Below are 19,252 nucleotides of genomic sequence, written 5' to 3' on the forward strand. Positions count from 1 at the left end.
ACAGGTAGGTATTCACGTAGGAGAAGAAAATAAAACAATATATTTAAAATATATATTTAACAAAAGATGTCCCCTTTGTATAGTCCTACGTCACTCCGGTTATGTCCCCGACATTACCCACCCGTCTTTTTTGCACTCCGAAAAGTGTTTTCCTAACACGGATTAAAAAAGCGGATACGAACACAACGCTTTGGCTTGGTTATTCAAGATTGCATTGGAGGATATGCCTTCATATCTTCTGCTCACTGAGTTTCTACACATACCATTTGATGATTAGGCAAAATGTTGATATCCATTTGTTGCGATAACGCCTATTGATTAACTGAGTGCCTGAAGTTCATCAAATCAAGCGAATTCGCGGTTCGAAAAGTACGTACACTTGAGAGATGCAAACTTCAGAGGGAAATGTAAAATAAAATAATCGTTTTATAATTCTTCTGTTCACATATTTTGCCCTAGGCATCATTTCAAACATAAAACGAAGGTCATTAAATTTACTTATAACGAAGAACATAGTCTATCACAATTGACCTTACGAATTGACCTTACATGGCATTTATTCAATCTTTGTACTCACAAAGCAAATATATTGAATTCAATTGAATTCGGAAATTGTTTCATTCAATGAAAAATTTAATCAATACAAACAAATGATTGCTAAGCTAAGATAGTCAAACGTCAATCTTGCGGTTATATCATAGATATAACCCACCCATTTTTTTGAACTTTGCAAGCCGTTTCCGTGCTATAGACCTTCTCCACGCATAGTTTTGTAGCGCAGAAAGAGTTCTATCGAAAACTTACCCTTTGCTAAACAGCAAACAAATCGTTGTGAAATAAAAAAATATGGAAACGCTATGAACTTAATCATCAACCCAATATTAATATACTAAATTTAACTATTTAAACTTTTATAATTATCAATATAGCAATAAAGTGCTAGGGAGTGTCCAAATCTATTGACGCAAAAATCTATTAAATCCATCAAATAATTACCGGGCAATAAGCACTCTTGATTCTTTGTTTTTAAGAGGCTTTAAACTGTGCAGTTCATTCGCCTCAACAAGCACTCAAAATAAATCAGGATTTTATGTGGTGTACAAAAGTGAGAACACCTTGGAAGAGATTTTGTGCAACCTGAAGGACAGAATTCCTTCGGATGAAACATCGGGAATCTACCATATTCCTTGCAAAGACAGTATCAGTGTGTGTATCGGCCAAACCCGTCGAAAGTTCAAAATCACAAGAATACGATGGACAATGAATAAGTTTACGATGCGAGTGTGTAGTTTAACAATGACAAAAGTCAATTAAGAATATCTGAAAAGCCTCAGAGTTAAATGCATGGGAATCAATATGCATCACTACCATCGGTCATCCACTCATAAGTGAAAGAGATGCACCCATATCATCTTCTCGCTCCTGTCTGACGAAGCTGAGAACCCAGCAAAACTTTCCTTCGATAAGTACTGATAACAAGACGAATATATATTAGTCTTCCTTCTATGGGCGTCCTACGTTAACAATCCATTCCTTGTAAATCGACATTAATTGTAGAAATTGAAAAATGAATTCAAAATAAATTGAAACGAAACAACTATGTCGACGAGTATGGTTTTATTTAACATCCTCTGAATATGAAAAAATCTATTCAACAACTGTTTTAAGCTCTCCTCAAAGAAGTCACACAGTCTCTTGTATGGATATAAGCTGCTATTATTGTTTTCATAAATCTATTTGATAACCATCAGATTAGACCGTTCAGGCACGCGATAAAAACCTTCGTTATTCTAAATTACTAAAAGCGAAAAATTCGTATAAATATGGTCAATCATTGTTTGGTGCCTGTCTCATCTTATAACACTAGTGCACATGTACATGATAAGATTTTGTTTGATTCAATATAAATCGCAATGCGCTTATCGAATAATATGGCGATTGTGCTTAGCTTTACCGCTGTTTTAATGTAAATAGGCTTAAAGCATAAACATTTTTGTTTGTCAAATCACTAGTTTCATTTTTTCCTGTCATCCTCTTGTTTGTCAGTCATTGTTATCACTATCGAATTTTTAGCGATTCTTGCAGTCCTTTTTGTCAACAATATCGTTAGCTGCTTCTGATGGACCTGTAGTTATGGTTATCCCGCCATTTACGTCTGCGGCTGACTGTTGTTGAGCTCCGTTGGCAGTCGGTGTGCTTGTGTGAATCGCTGATAGCTCCTGCGGCGTGTGGACTTGGGAATGCTGCAGGGAAGCTGCTTCCGCCATTTGGAGACCAATAGTAGCTCCGATTTTAGCACTGGCTTGCCGGAAGCTGTCACTCAGCTTAAGCTGCACAACATTAATACACATGGAGGTTAAAGCGAGCCCGAAGATTAGATACAAAATACTACACATCATGTAAATTGGATGTTGTGGGACGAAATCTCCGAAACCTATGGTAGATATGGATATGAATACAAAATAGAACGCCTCGAAAAAGGACCAATTTTCCCAGGTGAAGTAAATAGTGGCACCGAACAGCATATAGGCCAACAGAATAAAGATCGCAACGGATATGGGCAGATTAAATTCATCATCGATTTGGAAGGTCTCTGGAACCCCCGTTCCAGTCGGAGAGTCGCAAGTTGGCGGAATAGCATCGGCTGAAGTGGATGGCTGTGGTTGATCAGGTGCCTGTTGACCCGCAGGATGCAATTCGTGTTCACCATTTGGACGGCGTACCATATCGTAAACAACATTCAGTCCCTTCATGACTTCCTGGAAAAAATCATGTTTGGTTATTATTCATTTTTGTACTACGTTAAGTATTATGTTCACCTTCACTTGAGCAGTTTTCCGAGCCTTTCGGAACGTTCCCGTGTAGTAGACCCGCCGAACATAAACCCATAAGAATTTTATCCCTCGCGTAAATAATTTACCGAAGTCAGCCAGCACTATAAGGAAAATCGGGATTCCGATGATAGCGTACACGATCGTCAACGCTCGACCAGTCGTTGTGGATGGAGATATGTGGCCATATCCTGCAAATATAGAAGGAATGAAATACTGAATTAAAAATAAATTCCTTTAATGGAAATACTAAACATTTTTATCACTATCGAAAGAAGAAATCTGTTGGGAGATGATTACCAATAGTTGATACCACAGTTAGTGCATAGATCACACCGTTGATAAAGTTCCACGACGTGTTACCGCTGTATGTCTTCATTCCCGCTTCAAATGCCATCTGTAACTCTTCTTCGAATTTCCTCAGTCTAGCCCTAGCCGTTTGTTTCCAATCTTCCTCCCTTTGAATGTTTCAAATATTATTATTCGATAATGAGATCGGCATTTCAAATATACTTTTGACTGTGACTGGAGACCCACAGCGAGTCGATAAAATCTCGCTTAACTCGCTTCACTCCGCACTTGTATTGAGACTCGAACGTCCCCTCAGTTACCCTAAATATAATTCCTCCGACACCACACAGCATAACCAAAACTCCAAAATAGAACAAACATTCATTCACCTGAATCCGCAGTCTATGAATTTCCAGAGGGTTGTCGTCTAAAAAGTCCAACCAATAATCCTTCAATTCATCAAATATTTCTCCCCACCTAAATTCATCGTCTTTCTTCTCAACATAAATAAGCAACGCTCGCCTTCGCTTTTTTTCTTTTGGCCCTTCTACAGACTTTTCCTCGACAATCGTTACCTCAAACTTTTTCTTCTTAACCTCATCCTGGCGCGTTTGTTCGGACTCCTTATCCGTAACCGCTCCAATTTTAGTTTCCAGTTTGTCGTTATCATTTCCTTTCATCAAACAATTATCAACTTTCGTTACGATCCTTTGTGTCAGCACCATTTCTTCCTCAGCCTTAACATCCGGCACAACCGTTTGCTCCGTATTCGGAGATGTGGGCTCCGTTTCCGGAGGATAATCCGAGGGAAGTTCTGATTCTGGCTCCGGCGAGGTAGCCGGTTCTGGTGTCTTTGGTATTTCCAAATGTTCAACTCGAATGGACCGTGGTCTTTTTGGTTTCCGGGGAGAAAATCTTCTTCTAATCGATGCTACCTTCTCCTCATCGCTCGTGTTGTGTCTCTCATCTTCACTGCTCGATGCTTCGGATTTTTTCGGAACGATCAATAGTTTCTTCATTGGCAACACGGGCGAAACTGGTGTTTTGGCACGTGTGGGTGGTACCGGAGGCAACGTTGGAACTTCAATGGTTTGAATTCGTTCCGCCTGCTCACGATTTCGCAGTTCAATCTGCAGTTTCTGTCGCTGCTCCTCAAGCATCTCCTCGCGGTACCTGTCGAACCGTCGGAGTCTCATTCGATCCAATTCACGCTTCTCCTGCAGAAATCGCAGTTTCTCCAGTTCAAACTTTCGCCGATCCTCGGTGAACCGTTGCAAGTTAGCCTGGAGCTGGGACGACCGAGAATCCGCTTCTTTATTGCGTTCCGTTTGGTAGCGCTCGATGCGCTCGCGACGGTTGCGAACCTCAGTGTCCGATACCTTGCCACCATCACTGGAATCATCGGTTTTGGGTTTGCTGAAATAGAAGGCAAGTCTCATTTGAGCAGATAGTCGAAGGTGGTCTAGGAGTTGAGTTCAAGTACGTTCGTGTGGTTCGTGTTTTCCTGTCTGCCCCGGTTGATATGCTATTGAGTAGGGCAATTTTACAAATGCCAAGAAATGGAAAATCAATTGAAAACTATTTTCCCTTTTTATATACATAAGTACGATTCTTCTTCTTAAATGGCACTAACGTTCCTGGAGGAACTTCGCTGTCTCAAAATAGTATTACTTGCGTCATTTTCATGTCTGCTTAGTTGAGATTTCTATGCCAAATAACACGCCTTGAATGCATTAGTAGTGGTAAGCTTTAGAATATGCGTGACTACAGTGCGGAAATTTCTTTGACGAAAAATTCCCCCGACCAGAACGGGAATCGAACCCGAACTCGGCCTGTTAGGTTTGTAGCAAATCACTCGGTCACGGTAGTGCACACATAAGTACGATTATAAACACTAAATTTAAAAAAAATACTGTCTATATGTGGAATGGATACCTCTAATATCGATATGGAAATAATATTTCTATTATGGAAGCTTTAAACTAAAATGTTCATTCGCCTCTAGCATTGATAAAGGCTAATTAGAATATTAATCAATAGAGAGGATCGCACTCGCGATCGTTCACTTTGTAGGTACATTGTGAACCATTGTAGGTACATGAGGTACATGAGAACTTCATAAAAGATTTTTTTTTAAATTTGCTTGTAAATATTTTACTGTTAATTGCCAATTGACTGTACTTTCTTCATGATTATGCAAATTCATGTGGAATACAAATAGTTTCCCAACGATAGCGAACGGCTGAAAATTTGAGAAGACAGAAATTTAGAATAAACATTATGTGAAATAGCTTCATTTGATGAAAAGAATTATGCCTTTCATGATATGAAATATCATTCAAATGACCATCGCGGTGTTTTGTTTTTGCATTGGTGTATAATTTTTTAACTTTCGATAACTCAGTACATAAATTTTTATTGGAAGGTATTAATGATGACTTGTAGGTTGCACTTAAGTCCACCAAAAGTTGCTGGTATGTTGGCAAAAACCTTGAATTGACTAGATCCCCAAATGGATTTTGGTAGGCAGTTGTGAGGTCAGAAATCCGCCTCTTCCAATAAGATGATTTTTCTATAAAAATCGGGATTGCTTCCCACTTCATCCACAGCCCAATCTGCGAACACTCGACATAATCAATGGTCTCAAATTCCATGACAAGTTTCACAGTAGACAAACTACTGTCATGTGAGATCCACAAAATCTGAACTGATCTGATTCTGATTCATTTAAACACTGAACACGTAAGAAATAATGAAAGATTTCGATCTCTTATAACGTGTCCATTTCTTAATAGAAAGCAGAGACGTTTGCGTCAATTGACAAGAAACCTTTCTATCCATATATCACAATAAGTAAAATAATTGTTTTAGATAAACTATTGAAAAATTGTAAAATATGAAGCATTATATAACGCCATAAATCCCACGTTTTGATTGGCCAATCTGTGCTCCTTAAATTGTAACGACCAAAAGAGGCCACAAGTAACAGCGGAATCCACCGTGCATATCATTCCATCCAAGCGTAATACATAAAATAAGATGTAACGTGGCCAGCATACGCACAAACTAGCCAGCTGTTGTCTGCTTTTCTTTCCTAACCTAATGCTGCTGGCGGCCATAACGGTTTTGCTCGACACAATGGAAGCCTGAAGAGAAGCGAAACATTGCGTCATAAGCCCCACTCCTGTTTCATTCTTCAGCCATTCAAATCGTATAAATTTAGCAGCCTCACTTCGAAGCGATCATTCATTTTGTAAGCAGTTCACATCAGGAGAAGCGGTATCAAAGAAGCCACATCAACAGACACAACCTCAGCAGCAACAGCAGGCCTAATATCGTTAGTCCCGTTCGCAATATGAACCGTCTGTTTCGCTCCTGTCACAAAACATCATCACGATTTCGGCTGTAGCGAGGGAGTCCAGAATGGCTTTTTTAAAAGGCCGAGAGTTTAGAATAAGCTTTATAAATTAGCCTTTTTCGAGGCAAAAGTCGAATGAACTGCAAACGTTTGACTCATCCCGAAGCGATCAGTCATTTCTTAATCAAGAAACTGTGTACATAAGCAACAGGAACGATAGCAAAGCGGCAGCAACATAGATAGGGGAACTGTGGGTAAGCCCGTTATTAGGGGTGAGAACGGCACCTATTGAGTTTTACTAGAAAACCATAATTAACTATATTTTTGAACACTGTACATGTTAGTATTTATTATTGCAGACGTTTTAAATCAAATTCAACACACCGTGATTCATCAAATGTTAAAATATTAATCGAAACAAACCGATAATGTGCAACCGGATATAATTTTTCGGTAGTCGAATTTAAGCTTTTATTCTTGAACGAGGTTTCAAATCCTCTTTCGTTATTCTACAGGTTGTTCCCTAGATTGTTAACTATCACTGGGATTCGAGTTGAGTTAAGTTAAAGCAATAAATTAATAGAAATAGTCTCATTAAAAAATGTATGCTGTTGGGGTAAGACCGTCACCCTTTGAGTGGAGTAAGCCAGGCATGATTTCCAGTTAGTTGAAGGCAATTGAGACATATTTTCCATCTATTTCAGATGCCTCGCAGCTCCCAAAAAAAATTGAATTGTGAGAGTGAGGGTGAGGAGAACCTCACCCTTGCAAAAGAGGCTATCGTTGGTGGTGTTTCCGTCAAACGTACTTCCAAGACTTTGGGATCCCCAGGTCTACGTTATAGGATCACGTTTTGTCAAAGGTGGTAAGCTTTAAACTAGGACCTAAATTCCATCAAAATAGTAATTGCATTGTGGTGTGGTTTGAGGTGTCGCATGATAAATTTGCCTAACATCAAATTCTTTTCTTTTCCATATTCCATGTTCACCGGAGCTTGTTTCGACCATATCTCCGGAATCAGTTGAGCAATTCGAACCATATTCGATAGCGACATCTAGAATTAGAATACCTCCCACTTGAGGGTTGCCGTATTCAAACTGGTTCAGCTGGTATCAAGTATATTTATTGAAAAATTGAAGGTGCCGGTGTTACTCCCATGGGGTGCCGGTTTTACCCGCACTGGTTGGTGAACTCTATTTTTATGTCAACTTTGAAAATTGACTGTTACTTGCAAAATTGCCGTTTAAAAGCACTATATATATTTCATATTTCTTCTATTTCATGGAAAATAATCTAGACAATGATTCTGTGAGGGAAACATAACAATATGTGTCCTCAGATCTCACAAAACAATATTTTCCCTGGGCTTACCCCCAGCTCCCCCATAAGCATTAAAATAGTCAGCAGTAGTAGTAGCAGCAGCAAACGAGTTTCAATTTTCCTTGCATCTACCCCTCTCGTGTTTATCGATCCAACACACACTGTGATGGTGGTGGCGGTAATAAAGATGTAGAACAGTCTGTCGTTGCATTCAATTTGTCTGAAAGCGAAGATGCATTACGTGCATTGGTAATAAGGACATCTTTAGCTGTTATCATAAAACCATGACACTTTTCATGGCCACCGAAACTGTCACTGAAGATTTATTTCATTGCAGCAGATGCATTTTGAGGTAATATCCGAAATAATAAAAAAGCAAAGTTAAAAGTGACATCAAAGTACAACGCATTACAAGTCGGATGGGAAGAAGTTTTTTGTTAACGGCAATCAGAGCTATGTTCTTCGGTTTAAAACTGAAGATGAAGTTTCGTTCCACTGTGATTGCTATAGTCGCCGCTACCACAACGCAATCAATTTAGGATTTCTCTTACCATTATGAGATTATAATTTGAGGATTATTCCTTTGGGAATGATGTTTTTGGGAGCATTGGAGATGTAATTTTACAAAGAGATACTAAAAACAACTGAATATTCAATAAGTTCAATGTTTCAGTGTCGCTCTGGACAGCGAGCAATCAACAGTATATAATTATGCTGAGGTTTAGAGTTAATTTGAAAATTTTATTGCATTTTCGCCGCTCAGTGCAGCATATAGTTTCTTACATTGCAATTATCTAGTCCTACGTCTCTCCGGTTAGGCTCCTGTCATTAACCACCCATCTTTTTATTATAACTTTTGAAAGACTTTCATTTCCTGATAAATCATGAACGTGTACAACGGTTAACCAGGTTTTCGTGACGTATTTCTTTGTGTTCAACCTTCAAATGAACGCATCAAGATGAAACATACACTGTTTTTAAACCTTTTTTAGTCAGGCTCAGGCTGATACATTTTACTTACACATTTTTTATATGATGTATGTATGCATAATGGACAAAATATCGATATTCTTCCATAAAAATATATTTCTAAACAAATCAATATCAAACGAAAGTGGTCGACAAATCGACACAGTTTCGGAAGCTCGAATGAATTGTGTATATCATTTTTTCGGTGCAAAAAAAAATTCATCCATTTGTATCATTTCATATTCTGAATACAGATAGCACAAAAAGTACTTGTGTTAATATGTTTTTTTAAAGTCTAATGTATCCCCGAATCCCCTGAAAATTGTCATATTTAGCTATCGCTGACTGATCAACATTTTCAGAATATTATTTGAGCATTCGATTTTGTTTTATTAGATTAAAAAAGATTTAGCACTTGAGGATTTTGCATCTTTTACACACTCCTGGATTTTTAGAAACGAATGAAATTAATAGCGACAATTGTTCAGTCAAATTGATGATCTTATTATTGCTTCGTGAATGATCCCCTAAATTCACGCTTTTCAAAATGCCATTCTTCCAGAACTTGTTTTGGTTTCTCGTCGGAGAATTGGTCAAGGTGCTTTTTCATGCTGTCCTAAAGGTCGAAGTGGGATAACACATTACATAAAAATGAGCTTCTTTCACTATTGGCTGGTAAAAGGAAACACATGTAACTGCAAGTCTCATAACTTCCTTTTGAGTACCCGAATTGTTTCTAAATATTGAGCCAATTACTAGAGTAAGTGTGACCATCAAAACATATCAGTCTCAAAACAGCAAACTGTTATTGTGACCAATAGTTTTATTTTGAAAATTCATCTTATTTGATTTTTTTAATAGGAAGAAGTTGAAACCAGTTCCGAAATGACCACTAAAATATGTATGTGGCTATAGAAAGTGGTCGTTGTGTAGGATAGATTTCCAATTCCACAGACATTCTTTCGGGTGAAGATCGGCTTTGAGGGTAGCTAACGGTGGTTATTTTCGTCTACTCCAAATTTTTGACCACTAAACTTTGTTGTAAACGATACATGTTCCATCACCTTTTACCCGTCTTCAAAATGCAACTCGGTGCTGATGCGCAACAAGATTTGTGTACCCAGTTGAGCTCTCACTCCTTGTGCACACATGCGCTCTGGCGAATGAGCACGCTCCGAAACACAGATGAAATGTTTGGGTGTCAGTGCAGTTCTTACGCAGCCCAGTGTTGAGCTGAGTTTCACGCTGAAATTTGCGCCGTGCTTACGCCGTGTTTCTATACTGCGCGCTTGAAACTGGATTGCTCTCTCTGTTGAGGTATTTTTATTCACACAATCGTATACGGATCAAATGGGGGCGCCCTGTTGTTTTTATGCTTTGCTTAGAACGAACGAAGGCAAAGCGGGCGCTAGAATTTGATATGTATGTGTGTGTGTATGTGTGTGTGTAGAATGAGACGCGTATCACACAAGTGAGAAGAAATGTTTAGTATCTGAGTTCTTCGCCGGGTACATTTTGCGCTGTCGTGCTTATGAATTTTGTGCTCTTCGCACCAAGAGAGAATACGAGTTTTCTTTGAGCGCGCGCTGATGAAAATTTAACTCAAGCGCAGCGCTGCGTTTGTTTTCTGAAGAGTGCCTTTCACGATTTATTTTAGAAGCAGGGTAGTGCGAGGCAAAGGTGCGCATTGGCCTTTTTGAAACAAACGAGCATGAAAATTCGGCAACAGTATTCGATTGACACATTATTATACAGCTCACAGATATGAACAAGATACATTTCATGAAAGTGGCAAAAAGTTGTAAGGTAAGAAGATTTTTGTGTTGTTTCGATCTATTTTTTTTTCAATTTTAGGGATGGCGATTTAGTTACCTAAATTAACTGGAAAATTCTAAACTACATTGTCAAGGAATCCTTCATTCTATAGAAGATAATAGTGCGCATTCGTTTTTATGAAAAAGATCAAGAGTAAGAAATTCGAATAGATGAAAACTGCTTGTTAAAACTAATTTGAAGAAATGCACTCCATAAATGCTCGAAATGACCCCACAGAGGATTCGAGAGGGTGTCTCGAAGCGTCAGATTGCGGCAGACCTCGGTATTTCTGAATCAGCTTTGAGGAAGAGTCTCATATCAATAAAAGATTTATGGTTTGAATCATCTTTAATTGACATTTATAATTCTGCTGGTATGCGCCAGCGAGCACTTAGAGCGATTCAGAACAGTATTTACGAGTGAGCAGTCTGATGATCTAGCGAACCATTGTAGAGCACTGGACAAAGCTTTCTATGGTATGACTCTCAAAGATTTACGGTGCCGGACGTCTGATTTTGCGGAAGCCAACAACTTTCAGCACGAATTCAACCAAATTGCAAAAACCTCGGGCAGGAAATGATTGGGCTTCTGGCTTTATGAGGAAACATCGTCTGTCTCTTCGAACCCCACAACAGCGTAACGAAGTCACAGCGCTTCAAGGCAAAGCGTCGGAATCCTCAGACCCGAAATTGGTTAAAAATAATTCAAAATGAGTTTCAAATAGAAAATGTTTTTATTTTCACTATGCATTCAATTCAATAACGGTTATATGAAAACATAAACATTTTCACAATAAACTTCAAATAAATTATTTGACATAGGAATATATCTTTGATTTCTATATAGGGGGTCACTCTACGAAAAATGTAACGATTCATTAAGCGTTTTCAAACGTATATTACTCAAAATCGTAATTGCAACATATTATGTGTTAAACACTGCGTTTCACAACTATAGAATCACTCAATTTTTCTGAGTTTCCAGAGATATGTAAGAAGTCGGTTGAATTGTAGTATATGGTGTAGGATATAATAACTATCTTCATTTATAAACCCGGTCATTTCAGCTTTATTGTTGTGTTCAGGCGCGAAACATTCGAAAAACTAATATTCTAGTGTTTCATAACTATAGAACCAGATGGAAAAACTCTCACTTCTATACAAATCTAACGTAAATTTCACACGAATTACAATAAGTTACTAATTCGTAGGTCATCTTTAGTTCTCAATCAGATTGAATATCCCATTCGGGGTGGTTTCGACCCAGCTGCGCCATGTTGTAGTGTGTATTTCGTTCTACGCAGGGGATACTGCTCGTTTAAGCTCTTCAAATCACTCATACTGCTGGTAAGCTGCATCTAATACTCGTACGATCATTCCTCATTAGTTCTTGATAGAGTTTTGATCTGGTAAACAAGCTGACCCGTCTAGAATCTGAAGCCCCTATTCATGAAACCATGCCCTGACCTTCCGGATTTTATGAATTGATGCCAAATTAACCAATTGTCACATTGTTTTTGATGCAAAAACAGCACTAAATGATTCTGAAGTACTCCGTTGCACTTCTGACTGTTCATTCGTGTTGATGAAAAGCTATCTGAACCAGGTCATTTTGAAAATATTTCCCTCAAACCATCAAAGTGCCGCTTGCAAAGCTACGAGTTGAAAAATTACATGACCCGTTTCTTAAGGGAGTATTCTACTCTAGAAATTAAAAAAATATATAAAAATTTTTCCTCCATATTTCTGTAGTTTAGCCATTCAAAAATACACCCTAGAAAGGACTTATCGAAAATCTTATTATTTACCGAGTTGGAGCCATTTTAGTGATGCGGTATCCAACCTGGTGCGGCCAGAACTTTAAACGCGTTTTTCTCGAAACTAGTTTTTTCAAGCTGGCGTACACCATATCTCGGGGGGTCTTCGTAGCCACATTGGTTACGCGTTCGCTTAGTAAGCGATCGATCGTGAGTTCAAACTCAGGACCCTCAATTGACCATCTTTGTGTTGTTATAGAATAACTACGTCCACGCAAACATCATCAGCGATGGAGATTGATCCACGGTGGAACAAAGATCGATTCATCCATACAACTGCTCTGTTCTGCAAGAAACATCGGGCTGCTGTTCTATAAATAACTCAACAATGATCAATATCAACTGTCTCCGCTGTCCGGTCTGCTGAACAATGGAAGAACAGAAAGAATACCCTTACGCCGAAATGGCTACTACTGTGTAATTTACCATAATGTAATGGAACAGAAAAACTTAAAGCCTAAATGGCTACTACTAAATATTGTGTAATTTACAGTTTATAGAAACATAAAACATATGTACATGTACACGATTAAAACCCGGCTCTGTTACAGCTACAATGCTAATGAGCCTAATAAATAAATAAATGGGATAAAAAAAAAAAAATACACCATATCTCAAGTTCTACTGAACCGATTCATGTCGAAATTATATGAATACAATCTTTATGCTATCGCATGAACCTCTAAAAAACGATATTTTTTAAATTTTACTATGAAACGTAATCAAAACGTAAAATCAAAACGTTTTAAACCGCATTTTGTTTTCCAAACGGCCGTCATTTTATCAAAAAAGATCATTTGGAGTTGTCCGAGGTTCATGCAAAAGCGGCATTTTTACTGATTTAGAATCTGTTCATTTTTTTTTTGTTTTAGATAACCAGAAGGGCTGGAATCGTGTACACCATGGCACAACTTTTTTTGAACCCTTCATCAGCTCGTAACTATTCTAGTTATGGATATTTTTTTCTCCGTTCAATTTTTGTTTTATTGTTAAAGGATAGATGAACAAATAATGTTATAATGGATCGGGAAAATACTCTTTGTTTTATTTTTACGAAGTTCGAAAAAACGTCCGAAATTCGTGTCTCTACACTAGAATACCCCCTTAAGTCCTTCCAGTATGAAGAAGTTTTATCCAAGGTGAATTTGTTTTTATCAGAGAAGCTCTCCTGAAATAGTGAAACTCATGGGGTTAGCTTCCACATTAGTTTTTCACAGTTTTGGAGATGGGATTTTTATGGTTTGGGGAGAAGAAAATGCCTGGTTCAGTATTGCCAATACTGAACTTATCATCAACACGAATAAATAGTCAGAAGTGCAACGAAATACTTCAGAATCATTTAGGGCTTTTTTTTGCATTAAAAACAATGTGATAATTGGTTAATTTGGCATCAATTCATAAAATCCGGAAGGTCAGGGCATGGTTTCACTCTATCAAAAACTTATTAGGAGTGATCGTACGAGTAGTAGATGCAGCTTACCAGCAGTACGAGTGATTTGAAGAGCTTAAACGAGCAGTATCCCCTGCGTAGAACGAAATACACACTACAACATGGCGCAGCTGGGTCGAAACCACCCCGAATGGGATATTTAATCTGACTAAAGATGATCTGTGATTTAGTAACTTATTGTAATTCGTGTGAAATTGAAGTTAGTTTTTTATAGGAGTGAGAGTTTTTCCATCTGGTTCTACAGTTATGAAACACTGGAATTTTAGTTTTTTTTAGTTTCTACACCATATACTCCAATTCAACCGACTTCCTACATATATCTGGAAACGCAGAAAAATTGAGTGATTCTATAGTTGTGAAACGCAATGTATATCATTAGACAGGCAATTTATCCAGCATTTTTTGCTTGAAACACGAACACAAAGTATATTTAAAATAATAAACTATTTGACGATTAAAATGGGTATGTTTTTTCGATTGCACTAACCACTCGCTTTCCTCCCCGACGCAACAAACAATATTTTTGCGTACATTCGGGCGTTATTTCGCAATGTTAATCGATGCGTATTGCGAATTATTCTCTATTTGCCGGTAATAGGCATTTATCAGCTGTTGTATTCTATGTTGTCTAATTCTATGTTCAATTCACGTTTTTATCTACTAACAATTTATGTAATGTTGGTCCAGGATATCATGATATCGAGCATGTTGTTTGGTAATGTAAAAAATGCAATTAATGAATTTAACTGGATGCTGATTTAGAGGTTCGAAAGGGTATACCCACGCATATCAGATTTCGATAACTTGAGTAGTCGCGATCTTAATATATGTATGTTTTCCTTAGAAGCCCGCTTCACTTCCTCAAAGGCACTTGCTCATTCTCCTTTCCCTTCCCAATACATAAGCAGAGCTTAGCACCCAATGAGATCAGTTCACTGCAGCAGTTACACGAACCTCCCAAGAGAGCACTCATGTCCATAGGATACTCAATATACATCTAGAGATATCTAAATTTTTCGTTTATTCGATTATCGATTAATCGTGGGGCCATTTTTAAATATTCGATTCATTCGAATAACTGTCTTTCAATATTCGATTAATCGAGCGAATATTTTTTTCTTGTAATCAAAATGAACAGACATTTATAGTGAAAAAGATAATGATGTCATAATTTCAAAAGTTACATTAAATATAATTTTAAGATAAACATGGTGCAGAATAATGGAATTTTCATGATTTTTCGCGGACGATTGAAAAAGAGCTTATCATGAAAATGATGCACAATTTTTTAATTTTTTCTATTCAAAATTACCTGTTCTTTAAAATGTTGTTGAAATAGCAGATTGGTTTGAAAATTTCTGCTCGGTCGCTATAACTACTATAAAAGAAATATATTTATAGAATTATTGAGCACTAGTATGGTATATCTTGCTTGACACTCTGAATTTGAATACTACCACTTTAGTACGGGAGCTTAGACCACATCTTTGAATTCCGTCTTTACTCCTGCAGACGCTAAATTCTTCTTCCCAGTCTCCTTCACCATCACGGAACTATTTCAGTCGTGACGGTTAAACAAGTTTTGCACTTTATTTTTTGAAAAAATAGTTTCCTTTTTCATTAATTGCGATTACTGTGATAATTATTCGATGTATTCATATTTTGTTCATTCATTATTCGATGCAAAATTACACGAATGAAATTGCAGATATTCGATTATTTGAATTAATCGAACGATCAACCGACGTCTCTATATACATCAACTGGCAGTAAAGTTATTACAATCCCCTACAAACAATGTTCCGGACAATGTGGCAACGAAGGAGAAAATGCTATTTTCATCTATAATATACTAGCTGACCCGGCAAACTTCGTCCCGCCTAAAATTTGTTTTTTGTTATCAATACCTTCAAACATTCACGTTTTCTTACTAAGCGCAAGTTCATGAGTCCAATCGCAGAACTGTTCATTGATTGATCTTCTAATCAACCCCGTTGAATTTACTTTTTACTAAAAAATTCTTAGTACTTTTATCAAAACTCATCATTATAATATCGGATTATTTTCAGACACAATTCTCGTTCAAGATTTTTCAACCACTTGCAAATAACATGTTTCTCCGTTACATGGAATAAATGTTTGATACAGAAAATATGATACAATAAAGACAGACCCCTCCCCTCTTTTCTACTTAGCGAGGGGAGGAGTGTCTATTCGTCATAGAAACATTCTGTGTCCCCTGAAACCTAGACATACCAAATTTGGTTTCGTTTGCTTGATTAATTCTCGAGTAATGCAGAAATTTGTGTTTCATTTGTATGGGAGCCCAGCCTTAGAGAGGGAGAAGAAGTATCTAATCACCGTAAAATCATTTATGGCACCCTAAAACCTTCACATGCCAAATTTGGTTTCGTTTGCTTGATTAATTCTGAGTAATGTAGAAATTTGTGTTTCCCTATGGATGATGCATACACAGTCTAGTAATAATGCTTCTCTCGCATTGGATGACAACTGTTAGGTGCGCACCTTTGCCCCGCACTACTCTACCACCCAGTATAATAATAATCATTAAAAAGAGTAATTTCTTATGATTAAAAAAGATATACCTTTAATAAAGGTTTTACAGGAACGTTCTGAAAAGCAAACGATAGCTGAATAGTAGTTTAGTAATCGTTATTTGAGGAAACTTTTTGCAGAACGAAGAAAAAAAAAATCTTTCTATCCCGATAATTTTGTCCGTTAATCATGCATACATCAAACATCTATAAGGAGAATATTTCATAACTGAGAATTTGAAGCTTTACATTGTTATCCTGATGTGTTATCCTGATATTTTTTACGAAGAACTTTAGGAACAATTACCAAAAAAATCGATATTGTACGGTATTGCTTCACTTTTTTGGGTAAATTCCACACGCTCAATCAAACAATCTAATAATATCGAAACAATTAACGAATTGAGAAGAGAGAAAAAATTATAATGAATCTGCATATGAAGAAGGTATCAATATGTTTGTCGTTGGTCTTGTATATGACATTGGTACATATCAAAGGGCGTAAATCAGAACAGTGGAAAACACACTTCCCGTGATATCATAAAGGTAGTTTTACTTAACACGAATGCAACAAGCCGCATTTATTGGAATGCAGCCAACTGATCCGACGTCAGACCGGGTTCATATCAACCTCAACCCGCCCATATCACCCAACTGTCGTCTAGAGTCACATGTCAAATTCCTGCCACATTTTGGTCGGTCATCGTCATCGTCTCCGTCGCAACATACCGCGAGCCAGTCAAGCTTCTCCTAGCCCGGCGCAGTAGCGAGAAAATCTCCGGACTGCTTGGCACCTCTTCGCTATCGCGTGGCACCGATTTGCTCCTAGGGGTCACTATCGTTAGTTTTTTCTCTTTTCTGCTGAGAATTTTGTTTCGATGGTTGCTGTAATCCATTGCACGTTCGATGAAACTTTTCTTTGCCCCTTTCACCGATCCTTTGGGGCTGGATTCGACGGAAGACTTACTCTCGGATCCGCTCTGTTCGTCAGACATTTGACTTTGGCTACCGTTTCCGTCAGTGGCCCCATCTCGCTGCGAAGGATCTGGTGTCGATTCGCGCAACTGGCGGGCAGCCCTTCGTCGCCGACGAGCTATTACAGGTACTTCTGATTTTGATTCCATTCTCACTTTCTAGTGGAACCTTTTTTAATATTTATTTTGAATAAAAAGTTTGTAACTTGCAGCAGAGAACTCAAAGTCACAATGTCACGCAAGAACGTATAAACTCACACGCGTCGAGTAATAATATCACATCTGACTCAGATCATCGTTAACATCTCACACTCTGTTAGCACGTAAAGATGGAAACCGGCTATTTTAGGCATCAATTATAATCGGTTTTCGCTAACAGCCCAAACAATCACTTATCGGCATCGCATAACAATGATTCATGAATCGATTTTCGCGTATTATTTCACTGGAAAAACTTATCACAATTCTAGACAATTCTAGCCAAATTTCTAGAGAAATGAGAACTTTTCTCTAGGGCGGCAATTAAAACACATAACCGTCCGTAACCGCTGCTCGGAAAATTCTGAGCGAAAAGAGCTAAAAATAACGAAAATATCTATCACCACCAGTGCTGGTGGTGCAGACTTTTGAAAGTGCGAGAGAAAAACCACGGCGTTGGTATTATTTTCCGAGGGATACGGTAAAAATGATATTAGAACTATTAGGGTGGTCTCGAATAGATAAATCCAATTGAAATAAATGTTACAATTTTTTTTTTCTTTATTTTTGAGACTTTCAGCCTCCTGGGCTGGTTCGTCTCAGATAAATGTTACAATCCACAATTAGCGAATGTCCCATTTATGAAAAAATGATAAAACAATAAATTTCAGTTAACTGAAACATAACCCTAGTAACGTTGCAACGAATTCATTTGACCCAATATCAATCTAATAACCACCCATCTTTCGTCGTCACTCGCTCAGCCAAGTTTTCATCGTCAATATGACGGGGAGTCGGAAAACAACAAGCGAACATGTGTTTATTTATTTTGATTCGGTTTCTCTCCATATGCATAACAGCAAACCGGCAAGCAGAATATTTGGCGCAATGCAGCCCAGAGAGCAAGAGAAACGTGTTCATTCAACTGGTTTTCGCAGTGTTTGTGACATCTCCGCAGACTCCTACAACTACTCTGCGCACGCTGTTGCGAGTAGCGAGAAAATGTATTGGAAAACTCGCTGCCAGTTTTTAGTGGGGTTGTGGGTGGTATGTTGCGTGAGTTAACCCTCTTAGTACCGAAAGACGATATATCGTCGCTTATATATCGTCTTCGCCTAGGCACGTTCTTTTCGCCGGTACTAAAAGAGTTAAAGGGCGATATTTACAAAAGACATGGTAGTATACATACAGTGTCTCACAGAAAAGGTGTCACTACAGTAAGCGATTACATCTAAACATCTAAACAAATCAATCAAATGCAACAAAACCAAATGCATTTATTTTTTATTTCAATGACATACAGGATGTTAGGTAGCTGATCTTTCAGGTGATAGAGGAATATATAAGCATAAAATCAATGCCGACCGCATGTCATTCATTCCAGGCTCAAAAGTGTTTGAAGTTCTTGTGACTCTTCGTGGAGGTGAACGTGTGAGTAGGGATACCATCTATTCGGAGTTGGAAATCAGGACACCTGTCACAGCTAAGATTGTGACCAAATCATTATCATTCTTTTGAGATGCAAACAAATAAAAACACGTTGTATGTGATTTGCACTTCAAGAGACCAAAATAATTAAATCTAGTTATTTAACGTGTTTCTCGGACGATCCATGCGGTGATACTCCGGAGGTGATGGCTTCTGTTCTGTACGAGACTAGGAGACTTTTGGGCGG

The 19,252-nt window shown here is 37.9% G+C and overlaps 1 protein-coding gene across 1 annotated transcript; it reads right to left on the reverse strand.

The window, feature by feature from the left end:
* Positions 1 to 1,602: 1,602 nt before the first annotated feature.
* Positions 1,603 to 17,927, reverse strand: LOC129768517 (uncharacterized). Its single transcript, XM_055770226.1, has 5 exons — positions 17,135 to 17,927; positions 3,345 to 4,538; positions 3,132 to 3,289; positions 2,820 to 3,022; positions 1,603 to 2,759 (listed from the first exon to the last, which is right to left on the reverse strand). Exons 1-5 carry the CDS (start codon positions 17,527 to 17,529, stop codon positions 2,070 to 2,072), a joined length of 2,640 nt encoding a protein of 879 aa, XP_055626201.1. The 5' UTR covers positions 17,530 to 17,927; the 3' UTR covers positions 1,603 to 2,069.
* Positions 17,928 to 19,252: the final 1,325 nt, after the last annotated feature.

The sequence above is a fragment of the Toxorhynchites rutilus genome, chromosome 2, assembly GCF_029784135.1.
Source record: "Toxorhynchites rutilus septentrionalis strain SRP chromosome 2, ASM2978413v1, whole genome shotgun sequence".
In the NCBI taxonomy this organism is placed as follows: Eukaryota; Metazoa; Arthropoda; class Insecta; order Diptera; family Culicidae; genus Toxorhynchites; species Toxorhynchites rutilus.